At 44.7% G+C, this 25,510-nt stretch overlaps 1 protein-coding gene and 1 pseudogene across 1 annotated transcript; one reads left to right on the top strand and one right to left on the bottom strand.

Annotated features, from left to right (window-relative positions):
* The window catches only part of LOC149468162 (uncharacterized), a 174,628-nt pseudogene that overhangs the window by 104,076 nt on the left and 45,042 nt on the right, over nt 1-25,510 (top strand).
* LOC149468165 (uncharacterized) lies at nt 4,195-6,114 on the bottom strand. The gene has a single exon (XM_089670620.1). It carries the CDS (start codon nt 6,102-6,104, stop codon nt 5,052-5,054), a length of 1,053 nt encoding a protein of 350 aa, XP_089526746.1. The 5' UTR covers nt 6,105-6,114; the 3' UTR covers nt 4,195-5,051.

The following is a 25,510-nucleotide window of genomic DNA, read 5'->3' as shown; positions in this document are numbered from 1 at the left end:
CCGCTGGTCAGCCCTGGTACTGCAGCCCACACGGCAGGTGAGTCCCACCACCAGTGCTGAGTCCATTCCTGACAGGGAGTATAGACATCTGCAAATTTTTAGTTAAGGTGATTTGTGAGGGGCTGAATTTTGTGGAGCCGGTCAAATTCAGAGTCACCCCAAGGATGACAGAGTGTATTGTCGCTGAAATGCATAAAACACATTATACTCTCATATCTATGCCTGGCCATGGCAGCAGAGAACACGGCATATGATGAATCGGGTCTGCGGACCAATACAACCGCAATTCATTTCTTTTAGTAATACCCATGTTGAGGGTTAGGCCCCCAAAAAATGTAAATTTGAAAACCGTAATGAGTTTCCATGCGAATGGTCTGGCAAAGTTTGAATTTGGGTTGGCAGCGATAAATTGTTGTGCATTTAAAATGCTTTGATCCACAATCAACGCATACAGATATTTTGTGAAAAACAGCTCCAAAAATCAAGAAGGTATGTGAAAGACCAGGATGTACTAGACCGCTGGTACTCTCCAGTTCACCAAAAGGTAGCGTGGCACTAGTACTGGCACTCTGCTGCATATGAGAGTCATCAATATTTATCGACAAGTGCTAACAGAGATCAGGCCTGATTCTGCCAACACTGCGGTTTTGTGTGCAATGTATCAAGTGACAGTGACCTACTGACACTACACTTGCTGGGGGAGAAGGGGGAGTAAGCATAGGGGCTAAACACAGGTGTTGGCAGGTGCTGGGGCTGATCCCGCTAACGCTGCATTTTTGGGGACGCTATACTAATGTGAACGCTGGTATAGTGCTGACCTGATCAAAGATATTGACCCGTTCAGACACTATACTAGCAATGGAGGTTTATTGTACATGAGCGTGCACCTGGCAATCAAGTGGTTAAATGTGATGACTGGTGTACTGACGGGCAATCTGATGCTATCTGGGAGGGGTGTGAAAACCACGGGAGCGCGAATCACCTATATATATATATATATGATTTTGCGTACCCATGCCGCCCTGTAGCAGTATTTCTGCTGTAGGGTGGTCAGGAAGCAGTTACAGAAGAGGTTTGTGTTACATCGGTGTGTTACTTTAACTGACAATTGCGCGGTCATGCAACACTGCACCCAAATTAAATTTACATCCTTTTTCCCCACAAATTGAGCTTTCTTTCGGTGGTATTTGATCGCCTGTGCATTTTTAATTTTTTGAGCTATAAAAAAAAAGGCTGACAATTTTGAGAAAAAAAAACAATATTTTGGACTTTTTGCTATAAAACATGTCCAGTAAAAAAAAATAAAAAAATAAAATTTTGTCACAAATTTCATCCAAAATGCATTCTGCGATATGTCTCTGCTAAAAAAAAATCTCAATACGTGTAAATTAATTGGTTTACATGAAAGCGTTTACAAATGGCGGGAAAGATACTGGGATTTTTAATTTTTTTATACTAATAATGGTGGCAATCAGTGACTTATGGCGGGACTGCTGCGGACATTTTGACACTGGGGGGGAACTGACTTGGGGTCACTGACATCCCCAGTGACACCAATACAATGATCAGTGAAAAAGAAAAACACTGACACTGTACTAATGGCACTGGGGAGGAAGGGGTTAACATTTTTAGGGTTTACTGTGTGAGGGGAGTGTTTTACTAGGGGGCGGGGTGTGTGCTGGACGGGGGCAGGCTGATCAAGAGAGAGAAACTCTTCTCTCCCTCTTCAGCTTGTCACGAGCTGACAGGCAACTGACAGAAAGCAGGGCTGTGTATAAACAATGCAGCCCTGCTCTCTGTCAGCGATCACCGCGAATCGCGGGAAAACGGCCGGTAATGACCGTCCATGACCCGGCGGTGGAGACCCGCTGCTGACACCCACGGGACAGGTAGGGCGGGCGCGCGCCTCGTGCGTGCCCCCTACCTGTTTTGCAAAACCACGTTTTAAAACGTGGCTTTGTGCAGCCGTGCCGCCCTGCAAACATACATATGCAGTGGCTGGGGCTGAAGAAGTTAAAATTACAAACATCAGTGGAACGGCGCCAAACTACAGGGCCTAAATACCCCCCATAGGTGTCACTCAGGTTACCAGTGTAGAGTTACACAGGAGGTCTGATGCCGGAATTATCGCTCTTACTCTGACATTTCCAGCCATACCTGTGTGGAGACACGTGTGGTGAGAACACCGTTTACAATGCATGGTGGACTTCCGTATGTGTTAGCCTTTGTGTGCAAACATGGGGGGGTGCTTTCATTTTTTAATTATTTCTTAAAGTTTCTTTCTATTTTTTCACTGTCCCAATTTTTTTCAGGACTTTTATTGCTATCAGACAGGTTCTCTTTACTGAGACATCTGGGGTCTATTGGACCCCAGATCCCAATCTGACCATAAAAACATCCGACCAAACCAAGATCAGTTCATTCTGATGCTTTCACAAGCTGGAAATGGCTTGTTTACATCTGAGTGACTCTGGAAGTGACACAATCCTCGTTCCTTCTACATCCACGGGGGTCCTTTATCCAGATCACAGCTCACCTCCTCATAGATTGTTAATAGGTTGGTCTGACAAGAACGATCTTTTCCCATAAATCCATGCTGGGTACTACTAATGATACTATGTTCATCAGCAAATTCCTGGATATGGTCCCTTATCATCCCTCCAATAGTTTACAAACTATTGATGTTAGGCTGACTGGCTTGGAGCTTCCAGATATGTATCTCGGTCCTTTCTGGAATACTGGAACCACGTTAGATTTTCACCAATCTGCTGCCACCATTCCAGTCAGTAAGCTTTCCTAAAGATGAGGAATGACTATCAATTACCTGGCTTCATTCCTTGAGGACTCTCAGATGCAAGCCATCAGGTCCTGGTGATTCATTCACATTTAGTTCTTTTTAAACCTTCTAGTCTTTTGTAAAGGACCACTACACTGACCACTGATATAAGGGGGTCCTTCTCCCATTGTCACCAATGTAAGGGACCGCTACACTGACCACTGATATGAGGGGGTCCTTTTCCCATTGGTAACCAATGTAACGGACCGCTACACTGATCACTGATATAAGGGGGTCCTTCTCCCATTGGTCACCAATGTAAGGGACCACTACACTGACCACTGATATAAGGGGTCCTTCTCCCATTGGTCACCAATGTAAGGGACCACTACACTGACCACTGATATAAGGGGATCCTTCTCCCATTGGTCACCAATGTAAGGGACCACTACACTGACCACTGATATAAGGGGGTCCTTCTCCCATTGGTCACCAATGTAAGGGACCACTACACTGACCACTGATATAAGAGGGTCCTTCTCCCATTGGTCACCAATGTAAGGGACAAATACAATGACCACTTGGGATGATCTCTGGGTTTAGTTGTCGGAGAGTAGGGATGAGACGACAGTACAAACCAAACTTTGCCTGTTCCGGTCCCGTGTTTTGCAGGAGCCGATCATCACATATAGAAGAGACATTTCTACCACTTCTATATATAACAGCTTCCCGCTGTCACTGGTGCCTGAGGAAGACATGGATGGGTACAGCGGCCACACCCCCAGGAATCAGTGATGTCATTGGGAATCCCTGCCATGTAAGGAAGGGGGCGGGGATAGCAGTGACATCACTGACCAAATATGGTCACTGGTCACATTTGGGCAATAAGGTCCCACCATCCCTGTCCCTTCACTTATGTAGATGATGACAGTTTAGGGAGCTGTCATTGGGCTGGTGCTATTGTCGGGTACTATATACCCCATACTCATTCACATGGGGGGATGGTATATGGGGGCCCCTTGTTATTAAAGGGGGCTTCCAGAATCCAATATGACCCCCACCCACAGATCCCCACAGCCACAAGCCAAGGTGCTATGCCTGGGGGAATCCCCCCTGGTAAGGTGACCCCCATGTTGTGGACATGTGGCCTGGTATGGATCAGGAGGGGGGACACACTACAGCCCCCCTCTGCACTCTGTATGGTGGGCTGTATATGATATACTGCTGACCCCCGCACTCTGCGCCGTTATTGAAGGGTGTGAGGTGTCACCGAGGAGCAATGTTCTATATTGAAGTTTGCCCTCATTGCACCGACACACACAATAGTTTTTGTTCAATAAATGTTTTATTATAATTTTACATTTAACAAGATTGAAGCATAAAAATCAGGAAACAGTAAAGGAAGGAATCCGATTGGTCAGGGAGATCCCTTGTCTGGAATGTGGGGGCGGAGTCATTATTATTGGTGTACAATACAATACACAACGTGTTCCATTATTATAACAAAGTATTGTAGAAAAGATCCCAACATAGAAAATGGGGGAAAGGAGGAAATAAAGACGGATATGAAGGGGAATCTGTGTACGGGGAACACCTTAACAATCACCACCATTTTATTCTCCAGGGCCTCTGATGTCACAGAATAGATGTTTGGGGGTTTATCTCATCTTCAGGACCAAAATCTGCATTTTCCCATGTGTGCAAAATCATGCAGAAACAGCTCTGGCAGTGAGAGGGTTAATGTGGGCTAGATGGGATCCCTCTGCTGGGGTGACATTAGAGCTCCCCCTAGCTGCAGCCTGGTAATAACATTGCTGGGAGGTCTCTTCATTTCTCTGCTCCATACTTCCCGTCTTTATAGAAACGTCTCCTGACATTTGGGGGTCTATTCATACAGAATGTGTAGAGCCATTCACCTGGTGAGAGTTCATGTCCATTCCTCCTGTGTGAATAGGATGGGGAAATGAATGTTAGTAGGCTATTTGCTGAGCTGTTTAAATGGATTGAATTGATTTAATATGGAAAATGCCAGACTCGCTATTAGATGGTGATCATTTCTATGACACTTAGCACCATGTAAAGGCCAAATGCAGTATTTTCAATGTTAAATCAATGGTTGGTATAATGGTGTTGGGTTAATAACGTATATCCTTCGGTGTGGACTGTACTCATCCGTGTCTGAGTATGATCTCAGGGATTAGTATGAAGCCATGCCTGACCATGAAAGAGAAGGGGGCTATTTATAGAAAATTTGTTGGATGAATGTGACAATCAATCATCCAACCATTTTCCCCGTGTGAAACTTTTGATGTTTTACAAGTCCTGAATTATGTACAAAACATTTCCCACACTCAGAACATGAATATGGCTTCTCCCCTGTGTGAGATCTCTGATGGATGTAAAGATTGGACTTCGCTGAAAAACATTTCCCACACTCAGGACAGCAATGAGGCTTCTCCCCTGTGTGAGATCTCTGATGTCTGTGAAGATCTGATCTATGTAAAAAACATTTCCTGCACTCAGGACAGGAAAGGGGCTTCTCCACCATGTGAGATCTCTGATGTCTGTGAAGAATGGACTTGTGTGAAAAACATTTCCTGCACTCAGGACAGGTGTATGGCTTGTCCCTCATGTGCGAACTCTGATGTATGGAAAGATTGGACTTCACTGAAAAATATTTCCCGCACTCAGAGCAGGAATACGGCTTTTCCCCCGTGTGAAACCTTTGATGTCTGACTAGCTCTGATTTATGTAAAAAACATTTTCCACACTCAGGACAGGAAAATGGCTTTTCTCCCGTATGTAATCTCTGATGGCTATAAAGATGAGACTTCACTGAAAAACATTTCCCACACTCAGGACAGGAATATGGCTTTTCCCCTGTGTGACATCTTTGATGTGTAACAAGATCTGATTTTTTTACAAAACATTTCCCACACTCAGGACAGGAATATGGCTTCTCCCCTGTGTGAGATCTCTGATGGCTGTAAAGATTGGACTTCACTGAAAAACATTTCCCGCACTCAGGACAGGAATATGGTTTCTCCCCTGTGTGAGATCTTTGATGCACATTAAGACCAGATTTAGCATGGAACCTCTTCCCGCACTCAGGACAGGAGAACATCTTCTTTGTTGGAAGGCCGGCCCGGTCCCGCACAGTCTGAGGTTCCTCAGGATACGAGGAATCCGATGGTCCATCTACACTGGGTGGTGCCGGATGGACATTGGAGGGAGCTGGGTTTTCTCCTGGACTATACTGTGTGATGTCCTCATCTTCTACTTTCCAGTCTGGAGACAAAGTGAGACAATCCTCAGAGGTTTTCATCATCTCCCGGCCATGGACTAAAATACAAAGACAAAGAGGATTACTAGACAGGAACTGATTGGTTCCCCCAAACCAGGACTCCACCCATATCAGGCAGCTTGGTCTCTGAGGAGCTTACAATTCCACCCTCAAGGGAACTAGGAAATGGCTCCTCTGATCTCCTACCAGGTCATTTCTTTATTCATGGACCTTAGTCAGAGAGTGAGGAAACAACCAGAACTGTCTTTTATAGGAGGGACAGTGATGAGGGGATTATAGGACGAGGGTCCCCACCCCCTCTATCACTCATCACCATCTTCCCAACACAAGAAGTACTGCACTTCCTTATTTAGTCCATGATTTAGTCATGAAGAACAGCGGGGCTGAGCCCCACCAGAGGTCAGAGAGTGAGGATGGGGGGAGAACAACCAAGATGAAGACTGGACTGATCCTGAAGACCACCATCATTGGGGTATTGACTCCTCCCTCATTATCACTTTCTGTTTAAGGGTCCAAAGTTGGAGGATGTTATCACATTATTATCACCATGTAAAAGTCTGTGCTCCAATCACATCATCCGATATAAAATGTCCAGCTGGTAGGAAATGGGGGGAACAAAAGAGAATCCATATTATGTGTATATATAGCAGTGGGGGGAGGGGGGAGAGCAGAAGTCAGGACTATGGAATGTACAACATAGAGTATATAGTGCAGGGGTCAGGAGTATGTAATGTACAACATAGAGTATATAGTGCAGGGGTCAGGAGTATGTAATGTACAACATAGAATATATAGTGCAGGGGTCAGGAGGATGTAATGTACAACAGAGTATATAGTGCAGGGATCAGGAGTATGTAATGTACAACAGAGTATATAGTGCAGGGGTCAGGAGTATGTAATGTACAACATAGAGTATATAGTGCAGGGGTCAGGAGTATGTAATGTACAACATAGAGTATATAGTGCAGGGGTCAGGAGTATGTAATGTACAATATAAATTATACAGTGTAAGGGTCAGGACTCATAATATTGGTATTCAGTAATCAGTGGAACATTAAATGTTTACTGTAGACAAGTTGCAGAGATCCCACACCGCTGCCTCCCATCTCCTGAGACTGCACTCAGTGACTTGTGTCTGAGACACTACAGACATATCCCTCCACCCGGCACAGCCAGCAGACCACAGAGCAAGGAACCCTGGGAGAAATGTTCTGTCAGAGATCTTACTAGACCCGGGCATGGGGCAGAAGACCCAAAGCACATACCCCAGGTGCCTAGGTCTAGTAACACTTATGGTGAAAATGAACATTTATCTGCCAGCTGAACCCCAGAACCTCCATAAATCCAGTCTAGATACATAAATTGTGTCTGCAGCACAGAGAAGGAAGATTATCCGAGAGAAATCCAGGAATACAGGACGGGGAACACAGCTCAGGAAAGTGACCAGGGGATTACAGGCTGATATCACCCAGTCCCCGCCCTACTCTGGACCAATCAGTGAGCAGTATGGGTGGAGGAATGGATTTAGTGTTCATGACCCACCTGTGCTGATCTCTGTAGGAGTGTCCTCCTCTATAAATGTCCCCGTTATTCCATCCTCCTCCATAGACTGCTGATCATCCCTCACATACGCCTCTTCTTCTTCTGCTTTCACCTCAAATTCTATATCGATTGGATCTCCACTCTAAATCAAGGAAATGAGAGAGAATATCATCTGTAAAAAAAAGCTCACATAAAAAAATCCACACATCATCTTTACAAGTCCATGTTCTAGATTCTCCATCCCACCAACCTTGTAATAGTGAGGGATGGTGTGACCTTCCTGTGTGGAATCCCGGGAATACAGAGGACGGGGACATCTCTCTGGGGGGTTCCTGGTATTAGATGGCTCCATCATATCCTTGTGTCCTTCTGAAAACTCCTCCATCACTCCATACTCCTCATCCTCCTCTTTATACTCTTCTTTAACATCAATATTATCATCCCCGAGGATTCCACTCTGAAAGATATAATAAAACATTCATTGTAACAAACATGCTGTGTATAAATCACAACTACCAATAATTGTCATCATCTACCTGATGATGGTGAGGGATGGTGTGACCTTCCTGTGTGGAATCCCGGGAATACAGAGGACGGGGACATCTCTCTGGGGGGTTCCTGCAGCTGGATGACTCCACCATGGTGTCCTGGTACAGATCTTTGTGTTCTTTTAGAAGCTCTGACTCCTCCATCCCCCCATCCTCATCCTCCTCCTCTTTTATCTCTTCTTTAACCTCAACTTTAGGATCTCTCAGGTTTCCACTCTGAATATATAATAAAAATGACATCAATGGTAACAATGCAGATAATGTACAGATCCTAATGATACTATCAGTGATTGTTCCTCATCTACCTGATGATGGTGAGGGATGGTGTGACCTTCCTGTGTGGAATCCCGGGAATACAGAGGACGGGGACATCTCTCTGGTGGGTTCCCATGACTGGATCCATCTGTAGGAAACACACACACTGACTGAATCCATTGTTTCTATGTGTTTATCAGATGATGGGGGATCTAGGTGGATCCTCCGTACTGCTCTCTCCTTTACAATAAAGTCTCCTCTTACCCGGTGATGTGAGGGGCGGCTGATTGTCCATCATGACGTCCTTGTAGAGATCCTTGTGTCCTTCTAAATACTCCCACTCCTCCATGGAGAAATAGACAGTGACACCCTGACACCTTATAGGAACCTGACACACACAATGATACAGTCACCATCCAGACACATCCCTTGTCTGTTACTGGAGAATGTCCCAGAATTCCCGGCACCGCTCACCTCTCCTGTCAGCAGCTCCATCATCTTCTTGGTGACTTCTAGAATCTTCTGCATGTTGTGTCTCTCAGGGTTTAGGGAGCAACATGGAGGCACTGTGATGGTCATATGATCACCTGACTTCAGAAGAGGAAATCTCTGTATTGAGGAACCAATAGGAATATCATGTTAGACTCCCAGAATCCTCCTCACCTCTCCGGTCAGGTCTGTGTTATTAATAGAGATGAGAGTGATGTCATGTGACCTCCCAGAATCCTCCTCACCTCTCCAGTCAGGTCTGTGTTTTATTAATAGATATGAATGATGTCATGTGACCTCCCAGAATCCTCCTCACCTCTCCGGTCAGGTCTGTTTTATTAATAGAGATAAGAGTGATGTCATGTGACCTCCCAGAATCCTCCTCACCTCTCCGGTCAGGTCTGTGTTTTATTAATAGAGATGAGAGTGATGTCATGTGACCTCCCAGAATCCTCCTCACCTCTCCGGTCAGCAGGTAGATGATCTCCAGGGTGAGGTTTAGTATCTTCTCAGTCATGTGACTCCGGTCCTCCTCCATCCTCATTGGTGCCATCATGTGATCTATACAGGTCTCCTTGTAGACGGATAACTTTGGGAAATGAAAGTAAGAATGATTTGGATGGTATTGGTCACACAATAATAGGATGTGGATGTGAGGGGGGAATAGGAGGGTTGCTGGACATTGAAGAACTACTCCCCCCATGGGAAGACATTTTGTTTGGACTGTTTAGTGTTTACTACAATTTTGAGGTCCGGGGCCCCTTTTCTCTGTTGGGTTTGTTTGGTCTCTGAACTGGTTTTGATGAGTATTAGATCTGCAGACAAGGAATGATAAATCTGATCCTTCCTATGACTAGTTTGCTCTGAGGCAGTGCTGTGAGGTCAATGTCGGCTCATCATGCAGGGATGGTCACTTTACATCACCCGACGCCCGGGACATGTAGTTCTGGGGGCCGGGCAAGTATTGTGTTTAATCTTTATCCCTGCTGAGGGCAAGCCGCAGGGCTCTCCTTTCAGGTGCCTGCCTCTGCCACCCCGTGTGTGTGAACCTCTCCTGTACCTACTATGCTTCCCCGGCTCTGCTTCCCCATCTGTGGGCCCGGGTCAGCGGGTGTCGGAGGGTAGAGGGGATGGAGGAGACCGGACATGTTCACTCCTTTCTTGTCCTGACCCAGAACCGACGTTATGACAGATTTCCCGACCATCGAGGCCGGCAAAGAATGTAATGCAGTGCGATGTGCTCTACATTACATCCAATGGAGTACAGGGGAGACATTGGGGGTCTTTTAGACCCTGGATGTCTCAATAAAGAGAACCTGTCATCAAAAGTCATCTCATAGAGGACTTTGTCCCCTTAAGTAAAAATGTTTTTTAATTGTAAACAATTAAAGTTACACCCAAGTATATAACTCCTCCCCTTAAAAAATGTTGAGGCTCCCCACCCCCACATATATGCACGCCCAAACATAAGAGCACACGCTGGAGCGCCTACACGTGATAACATTGATTGTGATACACGTTACATATCGCCGGTCACACCAGAATGAGAGGATAATTCTAGGAGCAGACCTCCTCCGTACTCTATACTGATGACCTAGAAGGGGCTATAAATGTGTCCCCTATAGATAATACCGGGGACTAAAGGTTGTCACCATTTCAGCACACACAACTTAAGGTTTGACATGTTGGATATCTATTTACTCGCTGCAACCTCGGCTTTTATATTATTACACATAAATGGGTCATTTATTGCTTTTCTGTGCCCTGAAATTAACTTAAGTGTATTTTTTGCTGAAATTTGGTATTTCCTAGACTTTGTGATAATATTGTGTGACATAAAAAAATAGAACTGCCACTATTTTATTCTCTAAAGTCTCTACTTTCAGAAAATCGATATTTTGGGGGTTTTGTGTCATGTTTAGGGCTAAAATGATTTTTAAATGTGCAAAAAATGCAAAAACAGCTCTGGGAGTGAAAGGGAGAAAGGATAAGCCGGACACTCCCCTTTCCTGAGGAGCAGCCAATCGGTTCTCATTACACTGCAAGGTCTCTCCCCTCCCTGCTAGTCCCTGGGTGTGGTACTGGAGACAGGCGGGGGAGGGGAGGAGGAGATAAACAGCGCAATGTTACACATATTACACATTTAAGTTGCTATAAAGCCTCTTTCATTTTTTTTTGTTTACAAACGATTTTATTTTTCAAAGAGTAGACTGAAAATAACAGTACAGCGTCAAACAATGTGTACAGTATTAACAAGGCACACTTGAATCGTACAATTCAGAAAGGCACCATCATATAGAAAGGGTAAAAAAGAAGAGAAAGGAAAGGAGAATAGATCCTAAGTACATGAGAAATATAAAGGGAAAAGTAGACTGAATGATATATGTGTGAACAGGACACGTCAATCAACCTTCACATGGAATGCCACTATTCATGTAGTAAATGTCTCTGAACCTTCCATGATTCCCATTTTCTATCAGACAAGTGCATCTTGTCCAGTAAGTTATAATGAATTCTCTCCATGAGATCACAGCATCTACTCTATGTAATACAGAGGCCAATGGTACAGTGATAGATTCCCAATGTAGGGCGATAGCCCACAAAGTAGAAATACAAATAGTATGTATCAATGTCATAACATTATCAGGAACCCCCGGGATACGAGCTCCCAATAGGAAGACTGTATAGTCAGACGTACCGGAACACCCACCAGTGAAGTCACCAACTCAGATATCCTGCCCCACACCAAGGATAAAGTTGTGCAAGCCCACAACGTGTGTACCAAAGTACCGGTGAGGCCGCAGCCCCGGAAACATAACGGGGACGTTTGTGGGTACAAAACGTGTAGCCTTGACGGGTATAATACCATCTGGTTAATACCTTGAGGGCCGTCTCACGGGCAGAAAGAGATTGAGAGCTCTTACATATGTTATCCACCATGGAATCCCAATCCTCGTCCAGAAAAGTAATACCACTATCCTCCTCCCATTTTTGTCTCTATAAAGGAGGTGAGGGAGAGAGACTGACCAGGAATTGGTGATACAGATCAGAGATAAGACCTTTGCCCCTGGGAGAGTCACGGCTGATACGTTCAGAAATCGGAGATGAAGGTGTAAGGCCAAAATGTGAGTTAAAAAATGTCTAATCTGCCGATAACGATGATATTCACGAAGCAGAACATCAGAAAGTCTGCACATCAGATCAAAGGGAATATAAGATCCTCCACTTTGACAGTCAGACAACCTAATAAAGGATCTATCGTACCACCAACGAAACGCCTGAGGAGAAGAAAATGCTGTACTAAAGTTAGGGTCACCAAAAAACGATACACCCGGGGAAACAGAAGAGACCAGATTTCATTGAAGTTTCCATCGAGACCAAACTGTCAATGAATGGCCACAACAGAGTTAGAAAACGTTAACGATCGAGGGAGGATTTTGGATCATAAAATTCCCGGTAAATAAAATGGGCGTATAGATTGAGATTCAAATCTAACCCCCGGGATCTGGGAGTTAACAGTCGGCCATTGTGATAATTGTGCAAAACACGCTGAAAGGTAATAGAGCCAAAAATTGGGAAGACCGAGGCCCCCCGTCCGTTGTGACCGGTACAAAACCGATGAGGTAAAACGTGGACGTTTATTACACCAAATAAATTGTTAATCAGCCGCTGAAAGCGATCCAGAAACATTTCCGAGACGGAGACTGGAAGTGATGTAAATAGATAAAGTAGTTTAGGCAGAATATTCATTGTGACTGCCGTGACTCTACCCAGGAAGGAGATGGGGTACCCACGGCAAACCTTCAGTAGAGTAGAGAGGCGCCACACACATGGGGGGTAATTAGCAGCAAACATATCCGAGTATCTGGGAGTGAGGTTGATACCTAAATAGGAAATCCGATCCGTGGCCCAACGAAATGGAAAAGAGCTACGGAGAGAGGCACTCAGGGAATCAGGAACATTGATGGCATAACCACTGATTTAGTGACATGAACAGACCTGACACTAGAGCAAAGTCGTTCAATACCGCGCATAGATTAGGCAATGATACTAACGGGTTGGTGAGGAAAAGCATTACATCATCAGCATACATACAGATTCTGAAAGGTGAAACCAATAAAGAGTAACCAGAGATCTCCGAATGTGATCTGATTGCAATCACCAAAGGTCCCAACACCAGCGCACACAATAGGGATGACAGAGGACAACCATGACGGTACCTCTACCCAATGTAACAAAGTCAGAGTTACAGCCGGGAAGTCTGATCCTTGTTATGGGAGAGTCATAGAGGGCGAGTATACCAGATAAACACTCATCACTGACACCCATTCTCTGCACCCAGGAAAACAAGGCCAAAGGACACCATCGAAGGCCTTATTAGTGTCCAAACTCAGTAACAAAACTTCTCTGGAGTGCAAATTGGCTCCTGACTAATGTTTAATGTAAGGAGAATGTTGTCACTGATAAATCTGTCCGGGATAAAACCTGATTGGTCTGGAGACACCAAAGCCCCTTTCATTCTTTAACCCCCCCCCGGACATTCCTAAGAGAGCCTCAGATTTATATACATTTTCTGTTACAAAGGAATGTTTCCTTCCTCCTGAGCAGCAATGTAAGGGGCTCTATGCTCCATACTCCTGACCCCGGCACTCCATCATTGTGTTGGCTGCATAGTGTAATGATTGCCCATTGGCTGCCTGTGTAGTGTCATCATTGCCCTTTGTAGGCCATGTATGGTCAGGATGGTCCTTGTCTTGTCTATTTATTGTCAGTGCTGTTTGTTTAGAGGACCATATTACTAGAATTTATCTCAATGAGGAGAATGTTCCGGCCCCAGAAGTGGGGGAATGTTCTGCCCCTAAAGGGGTTCATCTGGGTTCCCACACTATATATGTGTGTATCATCATCTGCTGGAGATAAAAGACGTCACAGTGACTATGGAGGAAGAGGACGGACATGACTATGGAGGAAGAGGACGGACGTGACTATGGAGGAAGAGGACAGACGTGACTATGGAGGAAGAGAACGGACGTGACTATGGAGGAGGAGGACGGACGTGACTATGTAGGAAGAGGACGGACGTGACTATGGAGGAAGAGGACGGACGTGACTATGGAGGAAGAGGACGGACGTGACTATGGAGGAAGAGGACGGACGTGACTATGGAGGAAGAGGACGGACGTGACAATGGAGGAAGAGGATGGACAGGGGTTAAATAGGAAAAAACATCTTATTACCTCCTCTGCTGTCACGTCCAGCAACGTCTCCGATATGCTTCCCGTCCTTCCCTGACATCACTTCCTGTCTATACCTGACATCACTTCCTGTCTGTACCTGACATCACTTCCTGTCTGCATTCCATAGAGACTTCCTGTGTGAGTATAGGTGAGATCAGCACCTTGTGGAGTTCAGAGGAACTGCAGCCCCGAGATCCATCCCATAATCCCCCTTCCTGTATAATATGTACCTTACAGGGATACTACGGGAGATGAAACATTACTGAATAAAGGAAGAAGAAATAAATGTAACTCTTATGTAACCAACTGTTCAACAAACATCTCTTATTACATATAGAAAAGTCTTACAAACACAGAACACAAAATACAAATGTATAGCTAATGAGAGCGATCCCGCCAAACCTGATCCTTCTGGGGGGGACAATGCAAAAATATATATCAATCCACTCATAATGACATCATCTTCTGGGAGTGTCTGCACATCCATCCATTTCATACACATTTCACTGTCTCAGCAGATCTCCTGCAGCCTATTAGCTCCCATTTCCCTCTCTATGTGTCAGAAGATCTCCTGCAGCCTATTAGCACCCATTTCCCTTTCTACATCTCAGCAGATCTCCTGCACCCTATTAGCTCCCATTTCCATTTCTACGTCTCAGCAGATCTCCCTTTCAGCAAAATGGTGCAATTAAAACATTTACAGAAAAAGATGTAACAAAGATATAAAGAGAACAATAAAACAGCAGAGAAATAAAAGAAAGGAGTTCTGAAGGCCGGATACTTGCAATGTCCTTGGTTTGAGCAGAGTCCAATTGTCCGAACAAAAAGATTGCCTTGGCTCTCAAGTCTGTTAGATGTTTTCTGATTGATGTTAAATGAGAGCTGTCTTCTCCAGGCTGTCAGTCTTTTTCTACCATATTAAAGGGGTGTCTCCTGAGAACAAATGACCAATAATCCAGTTTGGGGAGGGGTGTTAGGCGGTGACCAAGGTTATGACCAAATCCCTTCCAATGTCATACTAAGGTCAATAACCTCCAATAGGTACAGGCAGCATCCTAGCAACTGGCAGATTAATATTCAGAATTATATTCCAAACACAAAGATACCAAACATAGCGCACCCTTGTCACCCAGGAGGGAAGAGACGGCTTCTTCTGTCTTGTAGGCACTAATATAGTAATGTAAGGTCTTGTGTGACTCATATTAAAATGATCCGTCCGAATATATACTTCCTATTAATGTGCCCAGTTCCTGCTGAAGTGTATGAATTGTATGAAAAATGTCTCTTGTGGAATGTATGTTTTATGGCACGCTCTGCTCTAATGGCCTAACAGGTCATGACTGACTGAGTTATTGTTTTATGATCCAGCAGAGGGAAGTGGTTTTCCAGCAGACCCCCTGGAACCAGACTAATTAGAGGTGTACAGCCCTGGAGATGATCTGTCTGTGTTTTATTTAGGATAAGAGATCCTGTTGGCCTCCGTTCAGCTTGTAGCTATGCATTCCATGGACAAAGGAGGGGGGAGGACAGAAGGGAACATGGCTGAGACCTAACAAGATGGCTGTCATGTACACCGTCCATGCCTCTATGGTGCACAATCATCACAGAAGGAGGCCCTGATTCCTCTATATAGATCTTTATATCACTAGAGGGGTCACCAGCAGGAGGAAGGAGGTCCTGATTCCTCTATATAGATCTCTATATCACTAGAGGGGTCACCGGCAGGAGGAAGGAGGTCCTGATTCCTCTATATAGATCCTATCACTAGAGGGGTCACCGGTGGGAGGAAGGAGGTCCTGATTCCTCTATATAGATCTTTATATCACTAGAGGGGTCACCGGCAGGAGGAAGGAGGTCCCGATTCCTCTATATAGATCTTTATATCACTAGAGGGGTCACCGGCGAGAGGAAGGAGGTCCCGATTCCTCTATATAGATCTTTATATCACTAGAGGGGTCACCAGCAGGAGGAAGGAGGTCCCGATTCCTCTTTTTAGATCTTTATATCACTAGAGGGGTCACCGGCAGGAGGAAGGAGGTCCCGATTCCTCTATATAGATCTTTATATCACTAGAGGGGTCACCAGCAGGTGGAAGGAGGTCCCGATTCCTCTTTTTAGATCTTTATATCACTAGAGGGGTCACCGGCAGGAGGAAGGAGGTCCTGATTCCTCTATATAGATCTTTATATCACTAGAGGGGCCTCTGGCAGGAGGAAGGAGGTCCTGATTCCTCGATTCCACTTACATAAAGATATTGATAAGATAGAACGAGTCCAGAGATGGGGAATACAAATAGTGATATCAGGAGAGACTTCAGGAACGTAACATGTCCAGTCTGGAGGAGAGAAGGGAAAGGGGAGACATGACTGAAACCTTTACATACAACAAGGGAGTGAATAAGGTTCAGGAGGGCAGGATTTTCAATATGAAACCAAAATGAAGAACACGAGGACATGACCTCCAACTAACTGGAGGAAAGTTCACAACTAATCCCAGAAAGTATTATTTTACTGAAAGAGTAGTTGATGCTTGGAATACATTTCCAGTAGAGGTAGTGAGCCAGTGACAAATCACAGAGATCATCACAATAGTACACAATGAATGGCTATGAATGAAAGACATTCATTGTATACAACTGTCATGTGATCACTGTGATTGGTCACAGCAGTCACATGGTAGTGGGCTGGCCTAGTACAATGATCTGTCATCTGGTGGACACAGCAGGTGACATATCAAGATACAGCAGATCCACTAGACTTGGAGGACTTCATATGATGTCCACCCAGGATGGGAGAGATCCCACTCAGCTGTCATTCTGCTATAGGCCTGGTGGGAAGCAATTCATTACATGGGACACTGTACAGGATCTATATGTAGTCAGGGGTCCCCTGTGGAAGTCCATGTGTGGACATTTCTACCTATGATAAATGACAGGCTAAACCCACCTGGAGACTTTCTCCACACCTGGAGTGTGCTGAGTTCTTGGAGAACGTCTACACAGTGTTTCCAGATTGGCTTTATCACCCCAACGAGCTCGCTCCAGTTCATGGATGTCATCATTATGTTTGGAGGATCTCACCAGTCAGGAGCCTTTCCTGTCATCCTACATGTTCCCTTCTGAGGATTGTTCTATCCTTCCAAACAAATGTATGAAATCATGGATGAGTCCTCCTTCTATGTGATCTAGAAGATCTTCAATCACAATGTCTTTATGGATGAAGTGGATGGCCCAGTTTATATATTATTTATTGCTTTACAGCTTTATTCCCTCCAGGATTCATTCTTTATTTATAGAACCATTCAAGGAAGTGTTCTTACTGTGAGAGATCTCCACCACCATTCCTCTGTGACCATTACATCCTTGTCATTTATGTCTAACATCTTCATTATGAGTGGATTGATAGATATTTTTATGCTTTTGGATTTATTTTTGCATATTTTTTTACCCAAAAACATCTGTTTTGGAGGTCTCTGTTTTATTATATATTTTGTTTTTATCTTGTGTTCTGTGTCTTTAAGACTTTTCTATCTGTAGTAAAATATATTATATAAACAGTTGGTTGCATAAGAGTTAGGTTTATTGTTTCTTACTTTTTTTAGTTCTTTTTGATCTTCCCTGGTATCTCTGTAAGGTAGATACAATGCTGGAATGGTTATTAGGGGACGTTTCTCGGGGCTGCAGTTCCTCTGAACTCCACAAGATGGTGATCTCATTTCTCCCCAGACAGGACTTCTCTATGGAATACAGACAGGAAGTGATGTCAGGTACAGACAGGAAGTGATGTCAGGTACAGACAGGACATTCCGAGAGGTGAGTTGGGAGGAAGCAGATCAGAGATATTTTGCTGCACTTGGCAGCAGAGGAGGTAATAAGATGTTATTTCCTATTTACATCCAGTAACCCCCGTCACGTCCGTCCTCTTCCTCCATAGTCACGTCCGTCCTCTTCCTCCATAATCACGTCTGTCCTCTTCCTCCATAGTCACATCCGTCCTCTTCCTCCATAGTCACGTCCGTCCTCTTCCTCCATAGTCACGTCCGTCCTCTTCCTCCATAGTCACATCCGTCCTCTTCCTCCATAGTCACATCCGTCCTCTTCCTCCATAGTCATGTCCTCCCTCTTCCTCCATAGTTATGTCCGCCCTCTTCCTCCATAGTCATGTCCGTCCTCTTCCTCCATAGTCATGTCCGTCCTCTTCCTCCATAGTCATGTCCGTCCTCTCCCTCCATAGTCATGTCCGCCCTCTTCCTCCATAGTCACGTCCGTCCTCTTCCTCCACCGTCACGTCCGTCCTCTTCCTCCATAGTCACGTCCGTCCTCTTCCTCCACCGTCACGTCCGTCCTCTTCCTCCATAGTCACGTCCGTCCTCTTCCTCCACCGTCACGTCCGTCCTCTTCCTCCATAGTCACGTCCGTCCTCTTCCTCCACAGTCACCTCCGTCCTCTCCCTCCATAGTCATGTCCGCCCTCTTCCTCCATAGTCATGTCCGTCCTCTTCCTCCATAGTCATGTCCGTCCTCTCCCTCCATAGTCATGTCCGTCCTCTCCCTCCATAGTCATGTCCGTCCTCTTCCTCCACCGTCACGTCCGTCCTCTTCCTCCATAGTCACGTCCGTCCTCTTCCTCCATAGTCACTGTGACGTCTTTTATCTCCAGCAGATGATGATACACACATATATAGTGTGGGAACCCAGATTAACCCCTTCAGGGGCAGAACATTCCCCACTTCCGGGGCCGGAACATTCTCCTCATTGTGGAGATAAATTCTAGTAATATGGTCCTCTAAACAAACAGCACTGACAATAAATAGACAAGACAAGGACCATCCTGACCATACATGGCCTACAAAGGGCAATGATGACACTACACAGGCAGCCAATGGGCAATCATTACACTATGCAGCCAACACAATGATGGAGTGCCGGGGTCAGGAGTATGGAGCATAGAGCCCCTTACATTGCTGCTCAGGAGGAAGAATCTGAGGTGCTTTTAGGAATGTCGGGGGTTTAAAAAATGAAAGGGGCGTTATAGCAACTAAAACATTTAATATGTGTAACATTGCGCTGTTTATCTCCTCCTCCCCTCCCCCGCCTGTCTCCAGCACCGCACCCGGGGACTAGCAGGGAGGGGAGATTCCTTTCAGTGTAATGAGAACCGATTGGCTGCTCCTCAGGAAAGGGGAGTGTCCTGCTTATCCTTTCTCCCTTTCACTCCCAGAGCCCTTTTTGCAAACATTTAAAAAATCATTTTAGCCCTAAAGATGACACAAAACCCCCAAAATATTTTCTGAAAGTAGAGACTTTAGAGAATAAAATAGCGACAGTTCAAATTTTTTATGTCAGAAAATATTATCACAAAGTCTAGGAAATGCTAAATTTCAGTAAAAAATACACTTAAGTTAATTTCAGGGCACAAAAAAGCAATAAATGACCCATTTATGTGTAACAATATAAAAGCCGAGGTTGCAGCGAGTAAATAGATATCCAACATGTCAAACCTTAAGTTGTGTGTGCTGAAATGGTGACAACCTTTAGTCCCCGGTATTATCTATAGGGGACACATTTATAGCCCCTTCTAGGTCATCAGTATGGAGTACGGAGGAGGTCTGCTCCTAGAATTTAATGGTGTGAACCTCCTGCACTCCTAACTCAATACTGATGACATAAAAAACTCCTAATAAGAGGAAGCTGCTACCATCTATCATATACCTTATGACAGGGAAACAACCAAAAACATAATAAATTGATGCAGCGCTACCTAATATATAAATAATAAGTGAATAGAAATACTGAATATACAAACATATACTAATGAGTGATAATCATAGAATTATATACAGTGAAACCAATACATGTGTAGAAGTGACGGGATCCTCTAGGGATCCAATGAAAGTGAATACAGATCCACGATGGGATCTAATGTGATATCAATAGCATGAAGTGTATTCACACATACAGAAACAATAATGATGTGTACGTGAAGTGATCCACTTCATGGATCTAACAGTGATAATCAGATAATAGATCATTTCAACCAATAGGTGAGAACATAAAACCTGTCCAAATGGGACTCTATAATGAGCACTGTCACTAACAGACTGAGGACTGGAGGAACCACACAGATGTCAAGGAAAAACATCCTTACTTGGATGTGAGCAGTCACTCCCCCACAAATAAAAAAACAACAAACACACATACAAAACTAGAGACCTAAAAAACAGTAGAAAAAAATATATACCACGTGACAGAAAAAACAAAAAATGTGAGTGAGAATTTGTGAATCGGGATCTGTTTTTTTACTCAATTAAAGAGATATTACTCTATGGGAGATTGTGTTTATGTCTTTTAATGGGTAATTGCCCATACTCACCCTTGTCTCTATTAATGAAACAGACCTGACCGGAGAGGTGAGGAGGATTCTGGGAGGTCACATGACATCACTCTCATCTCTATTAATAAAACACAGACCTGACCGGAGAGGTGAGGAGGATTCTGGGAGGTCACATGACATCACTCTTATCTCTATTAATAAAACACAGACCTGACCGGAGAGGTGAGGAGGATTCTGGGAGGTCACATGACATTACTTCTATCTCTATTAATAAAACACAGACCTGACCGGAGAGGAGAGGAGGATTCTGGGAGGTCACATGACATCACTCTTATCTCTATTAATAAAACACAGACCTGACCGGAGAGGAGAGGAGGATTCTGGGAGGTTACATGACATCACTCTTATCTCTATTAATAAAACACAGACCTGACCGGAGAGGTGAGGAGGATTCTGGGAGGTCACATGACATCACTCTCATCTCTATTAATAAAACACAGACCTGACCAGAGAGGTGAGGAGGATTCTGGGAGTCTAACATGATATTCCTATTGGTTCCTCAATACAGAGATTTCCTCTTCTGAAGTCAGGTGATCATATGACCATCACAGTGCCTCCATGTGACTCCCTAAACCCTGAGAGACAAAACATGCAGAAGATTCTAGAGGTCACCAAGAAGATGATGGAGCTGCTGACAGGAGAGGTGAGCGGTGCCGGGAATTCTGGGACATTCTCCAATCACTGATAGTATCATTAGGATCTGTACATTATCTGCATTGTTACCATTGATGGCATTTTTATTATATATTCAGAGTGAAAACCTGAGAGATCCTAAAGTTGAGGTTAAAGAAGAGATAAAAGAGGATGAGGATGGGGGGATGGAGGAGTCAGAGCTTCTAAAAGAACACAAAGATCTGTACCAGGACACCATGGTGGAGTCATCCAGCTACAGGAACCCACCAGAGAGATGTCCCCGTCCTCTGTATTCCCGGGATTCCACACAGGGAGGTCACACCATCCCTCACCATCATCAGGTAGATGATGACAATTATTGGTAGTTGTGATTTATACACAGCATGTTTGTTACAATGAATGTTTTATTATATCTTTCAGAGAGGAATCCTCGGGGATGATAATATTGATGGTAAAGAAGAGTATAAAGAGGAGGATGAGGAGTATGGAGTGATGGAGGAGTTTTCAGAAGGACACAAGGATATGATGGAGCCACCTAATACCAGGAACCCAGCAGAGAGATGTCCCCGTCCTCTGTATTCCCGGGATTCCACACATGAAGGTCACGCCATCCCTCATCATTACAAGGTTGGAAGGGCAGAACATCTAGAACATGGACTTGTAGAGATGATGTGTGGATTTTTTATGTGACCTTACATTTTACAGATGATATTTTCTCTCATTTCCTTGATTTAGAGTGGAGATCCAATCGATATAGAATTTGAGCTGAAAGCAGAAGAAGAAGAGGCGTATGTGAGGGATGATCAGCAGTCTATGGAGGAGGATGGAATAACGGGGACATTTATAGAGGAGGACACTCCTACAGAGATCAGCACAGGTGGGTCATGAACACTAAATCCATTCCTCCACCCATACTGATCACTGATTGGTCCAGAGTAGGGCGGGGACTGGGTGATATCAGCCTGTAATCCCCTGGTCACTTTCCTGAGCTGTGTTCCCCGTCCTGTATTCCTGGATTTCTCTCGGATAATCTTCCTTCTCTGTGCTGCAGACACAATTTATGTATCTAGACTGGATTTATGGAGGTTCTGGGGATCAGCTGGCAGCAAAATGTTCATTTTCACCATAGACGTTACTAGACCTAGGCACCTGGACATGTGCTTTTGATCTTCTGCCCCATGCCCGGGTCTAGTAAGATTTCTAAGAGCAATTCTGACTTTGCTGCCTGCTGGCTGTGCCGGGTGGAGGGATATGTCTGTAGTGTCTCAGACCCAAGTCACTGAGTGCAGTCTCAGGAGATGGGAGGCAGCGGTGTGGGATCTCTGCAACTTGTCTACAGTAAACATTTCATCTTCCACTGATTACTGAATACCAATATTATGAGTCCTGACCCTTACACTGTATAATGTATATTGTACATTACATCCTTCTGATACTGTATAGTCCTAACATTTGTATCCTATATAATAGGTTGTACATTACATAGGCGTTACTTCTTTTACACCCATTTTCTCCCAGCTGGACATTTTATATCGGATGATGTAATTGGAGCACAGAGTTTGACATGGTGATAATAATGTGATAACATCCTCCAACTTTGGACCCTTAAACAGAAAGTGATAATGAGGGAGGAGTCAGTACCCCAATGATGGTGGTCTTCAGGATCAGTCCAGTCTTCATCTTGGTTATTCTCCCCCCATCCTCACTCTCTGACCTCTGGTGGGGCTCAGCCCCGCTGTTCTTCATGACTAAATCATGGACTAAATAAGGAAGTGCAGTACTTCTTGTGTTGGGAAGATGGCGATGAGTGATAGAGGGGGTGGGGACCCTCGTCCTATAATCCCCTCATCACTGTCCCTCCTATAAAAGACAGTTCTGGTTGTTTCCTCACTCTCTGACTAAGGTCCATGAATAAAGAAATGACCTGGTAGGAGATCAGAGGAGCCATTTCCTAGTTCCCTTGAGGGTGGAATTGTAAGCTCCTCAGAGACCAAGCTGCCTGATGTGGGCGGAGTCCTAGTTTGGGGGAACCAATCAGCTCCTGTCTAGTAATCCTCTTTGTCTTTGTATTTTAGTCCATGGCCGGGAGATGAGGAAAACCTCCGAGGATTGTCTCACTTTGTCTCCAGACTGGAAAGTAGAAGATGAGGACATCACACAGTATAGTCCAGGAGAAAACCCGGCTCCCTCCAATGTCCATCCGGCACCACCCAGTGTAGATGGACCATCGGATTCCTCGTATCCTGAGGAACCTCAGACTGTGCGGGACCGGGCCGGCCTTCCAACAGGGAAGAGGTTCTCCTGTACTAAGTGCGGGAAGGGTTTCCATTATAGATCCCGTCTTAATGAGCATAACAGATCTCACACGGGGGAGAAGCCGTATTCCTGTCCAGAGTGTGGGAAATGTTTTTCAGTGAAGTTTCATCTTTGCAGACATGAAAGATCTCACATGGGGGAGAAGCCATATTCCTGTCCTGAGTGTGGGAAATGTTTCCCCTATAAATCAAATCTTAATGTGCATAAAAGTACTCACACAGGGGAGAAGCCGTATTCATGTCCTGAGTGTAGGAAATGTTTTGCACAAAAATCAGACCTTGTCAAACATGAAAGGTCTCACACAGGTGAGAAACCGCATTCCTGTCCTGAGTGCGGGAAATGTTTTTCACAGAAGTCCAATCTTTACAAACATCAGAGATCTCACACAGGGGAGAAGCCATATTCCTGTTCTGAGTGTGGAAAATGTTTTTCAGTGAAGTCCAGTCTTTACACACATCAAAGATCTCACGGGGGAGAAGCCATATTCCTGTCTTGAGTGCAGGATATTAATTCAATGAAGTCCAATCTTTACCAACATCTGAGATCTCATACAGGTGAGAAGCCTTATTCCTGTCCTTAGTGTGGGAAAAGTTTTTCACAGAAGTCCAGTCCTTACAAACATCAAAGATCTCACACGGTGGAAAAGCCGTATTCCTATCCTGAGTGTGGGAAATGTTTTTCAGCTAAGTCCAATCTTTACATACATCAGAGATGCCACACGAAAGAGAAGCCGTATTCCTGTCCTGAGTGTGGGAAATGTTCCTCACTGACGTCCGGCCTTCCTGTACATCAGGGGTCCCACACTACCCTGGAGATGTATTAGTGCCTTGAGTGTGGGAAATGTCTTCTAGATGAATGTTGCTGGACATCCCAGCTCTCGTGGGGAAGAAGCACCCCCTGATATACACCTCAGATATACTCCATGGCTGATCTTCATCATGGAAGAAACAGTCCATAAGGAGATGAGAGGCCCCCAAAGACATGGATGAAGTGCAGTAAATGTCGGGGTGCAGAGTGGTCAGTAGATCCTGGAAATGAAGGACACAACTTCAGCCCTTCTTGGGTGTCGGAGTTGCGTTTCCTGATAATGATATAGCGGGTTACAGAGCTAGAAGCCGGGAGAGCCCAGATCTCGTTATCGGGGAACTTTACACAGACAACAAGAACTTCTGAAGTTGATGTCCTTCATTTCAAGGCTCTACAGAACAGTGGTGACCCCGAAGCGTCTCTCTGTCTTCAGTCCATCCTTCTCCCATCCCCCAACAGGAGGGAAGGAGAACTCTGCCCCAAACTAGGGGGGAACTTTCCTCTCATTATTTCCCTTGGCTTCTGTGTGGGTTTGGGTGGTTGGAGGAGTGCGGCACGAGAGGGAACACAGCTTGTTGTTCTATGTCTACATATGGGGTCTGGGTAGAGGGGATCCACCGGAAAATATTTCTACTCTTTGATTTTGTGCAAATCGTTTCTGTTTTTACTTTGAAGGGCGATATTATGTGTGGTTTGTAAAAGGGATTGGCCCAATAGTTACCACCCCACTTAGAGAATAGATGAACTAATATGACCAGCATTCATTCAGCCATGTCACATGTTGGGATCTTTTCTACAATACTTTGTTATAATAATGGAACACGTTGTGTATTGTATTGTACACCAATAATAATGACTCCGCCCCCACATTCCAGACAAGGGATCTTCCTGACCAATCGGATTCCTTCCTTTGTCATTTCCTGATTCTATGATTACAATCTTGTTAGAAGTAAAACTATAATAAAGAATTTATTGAGTGAAAAGAATTGTGTGTGTCGGGGCCACGATGGAGATCTTTGGGGGCCAAACATTTCTCACAGGAGACACTTTACAAGCCTTTACAGGTCATCCAGTTTCTGGTTCACCATGAATAATGGCCCAGAGTGCAGGGGTCAGGAGACTACTTCATACAGCCCTGCAAACAACGTGCAGTGGTCAGGAGTTACATCCCAGAGTACAGAATGCAGTGGTCAGGAGTATGTGATTTACCTC

This window comes from Staurois parvus, unplaced genomic scaffold (assembly GCF_062004578.1).
Source record: "Staurois parvus isolate SC_StPar_1 unplaced genomic scaffold, SC_StPar_1.0 ptg000092l, whole genome shotgun sequence".
Classification (NCBI taxonomy): domain Eukaryota; kingdom Metazoa; phylum Chordata; class Amphibia; order Anura; family Ranidae; genus Staurois; species Staurois parvus.
The sequence above is the reverse complement of the archived record's forward strand: the minus strand, read 5'-3'. Positions and strand labels throughout refer to the sequence as shown.

Excerpts from the sequence above, each read along its gene's own strand:
- LOC149468165 (XM_089670620.1), bottom strand. The coding sequence starts at position 6,104 with ATGATGAAAACCTCTGAGGATTGTCTCACTTTGTCTCCAGACTGGAAA.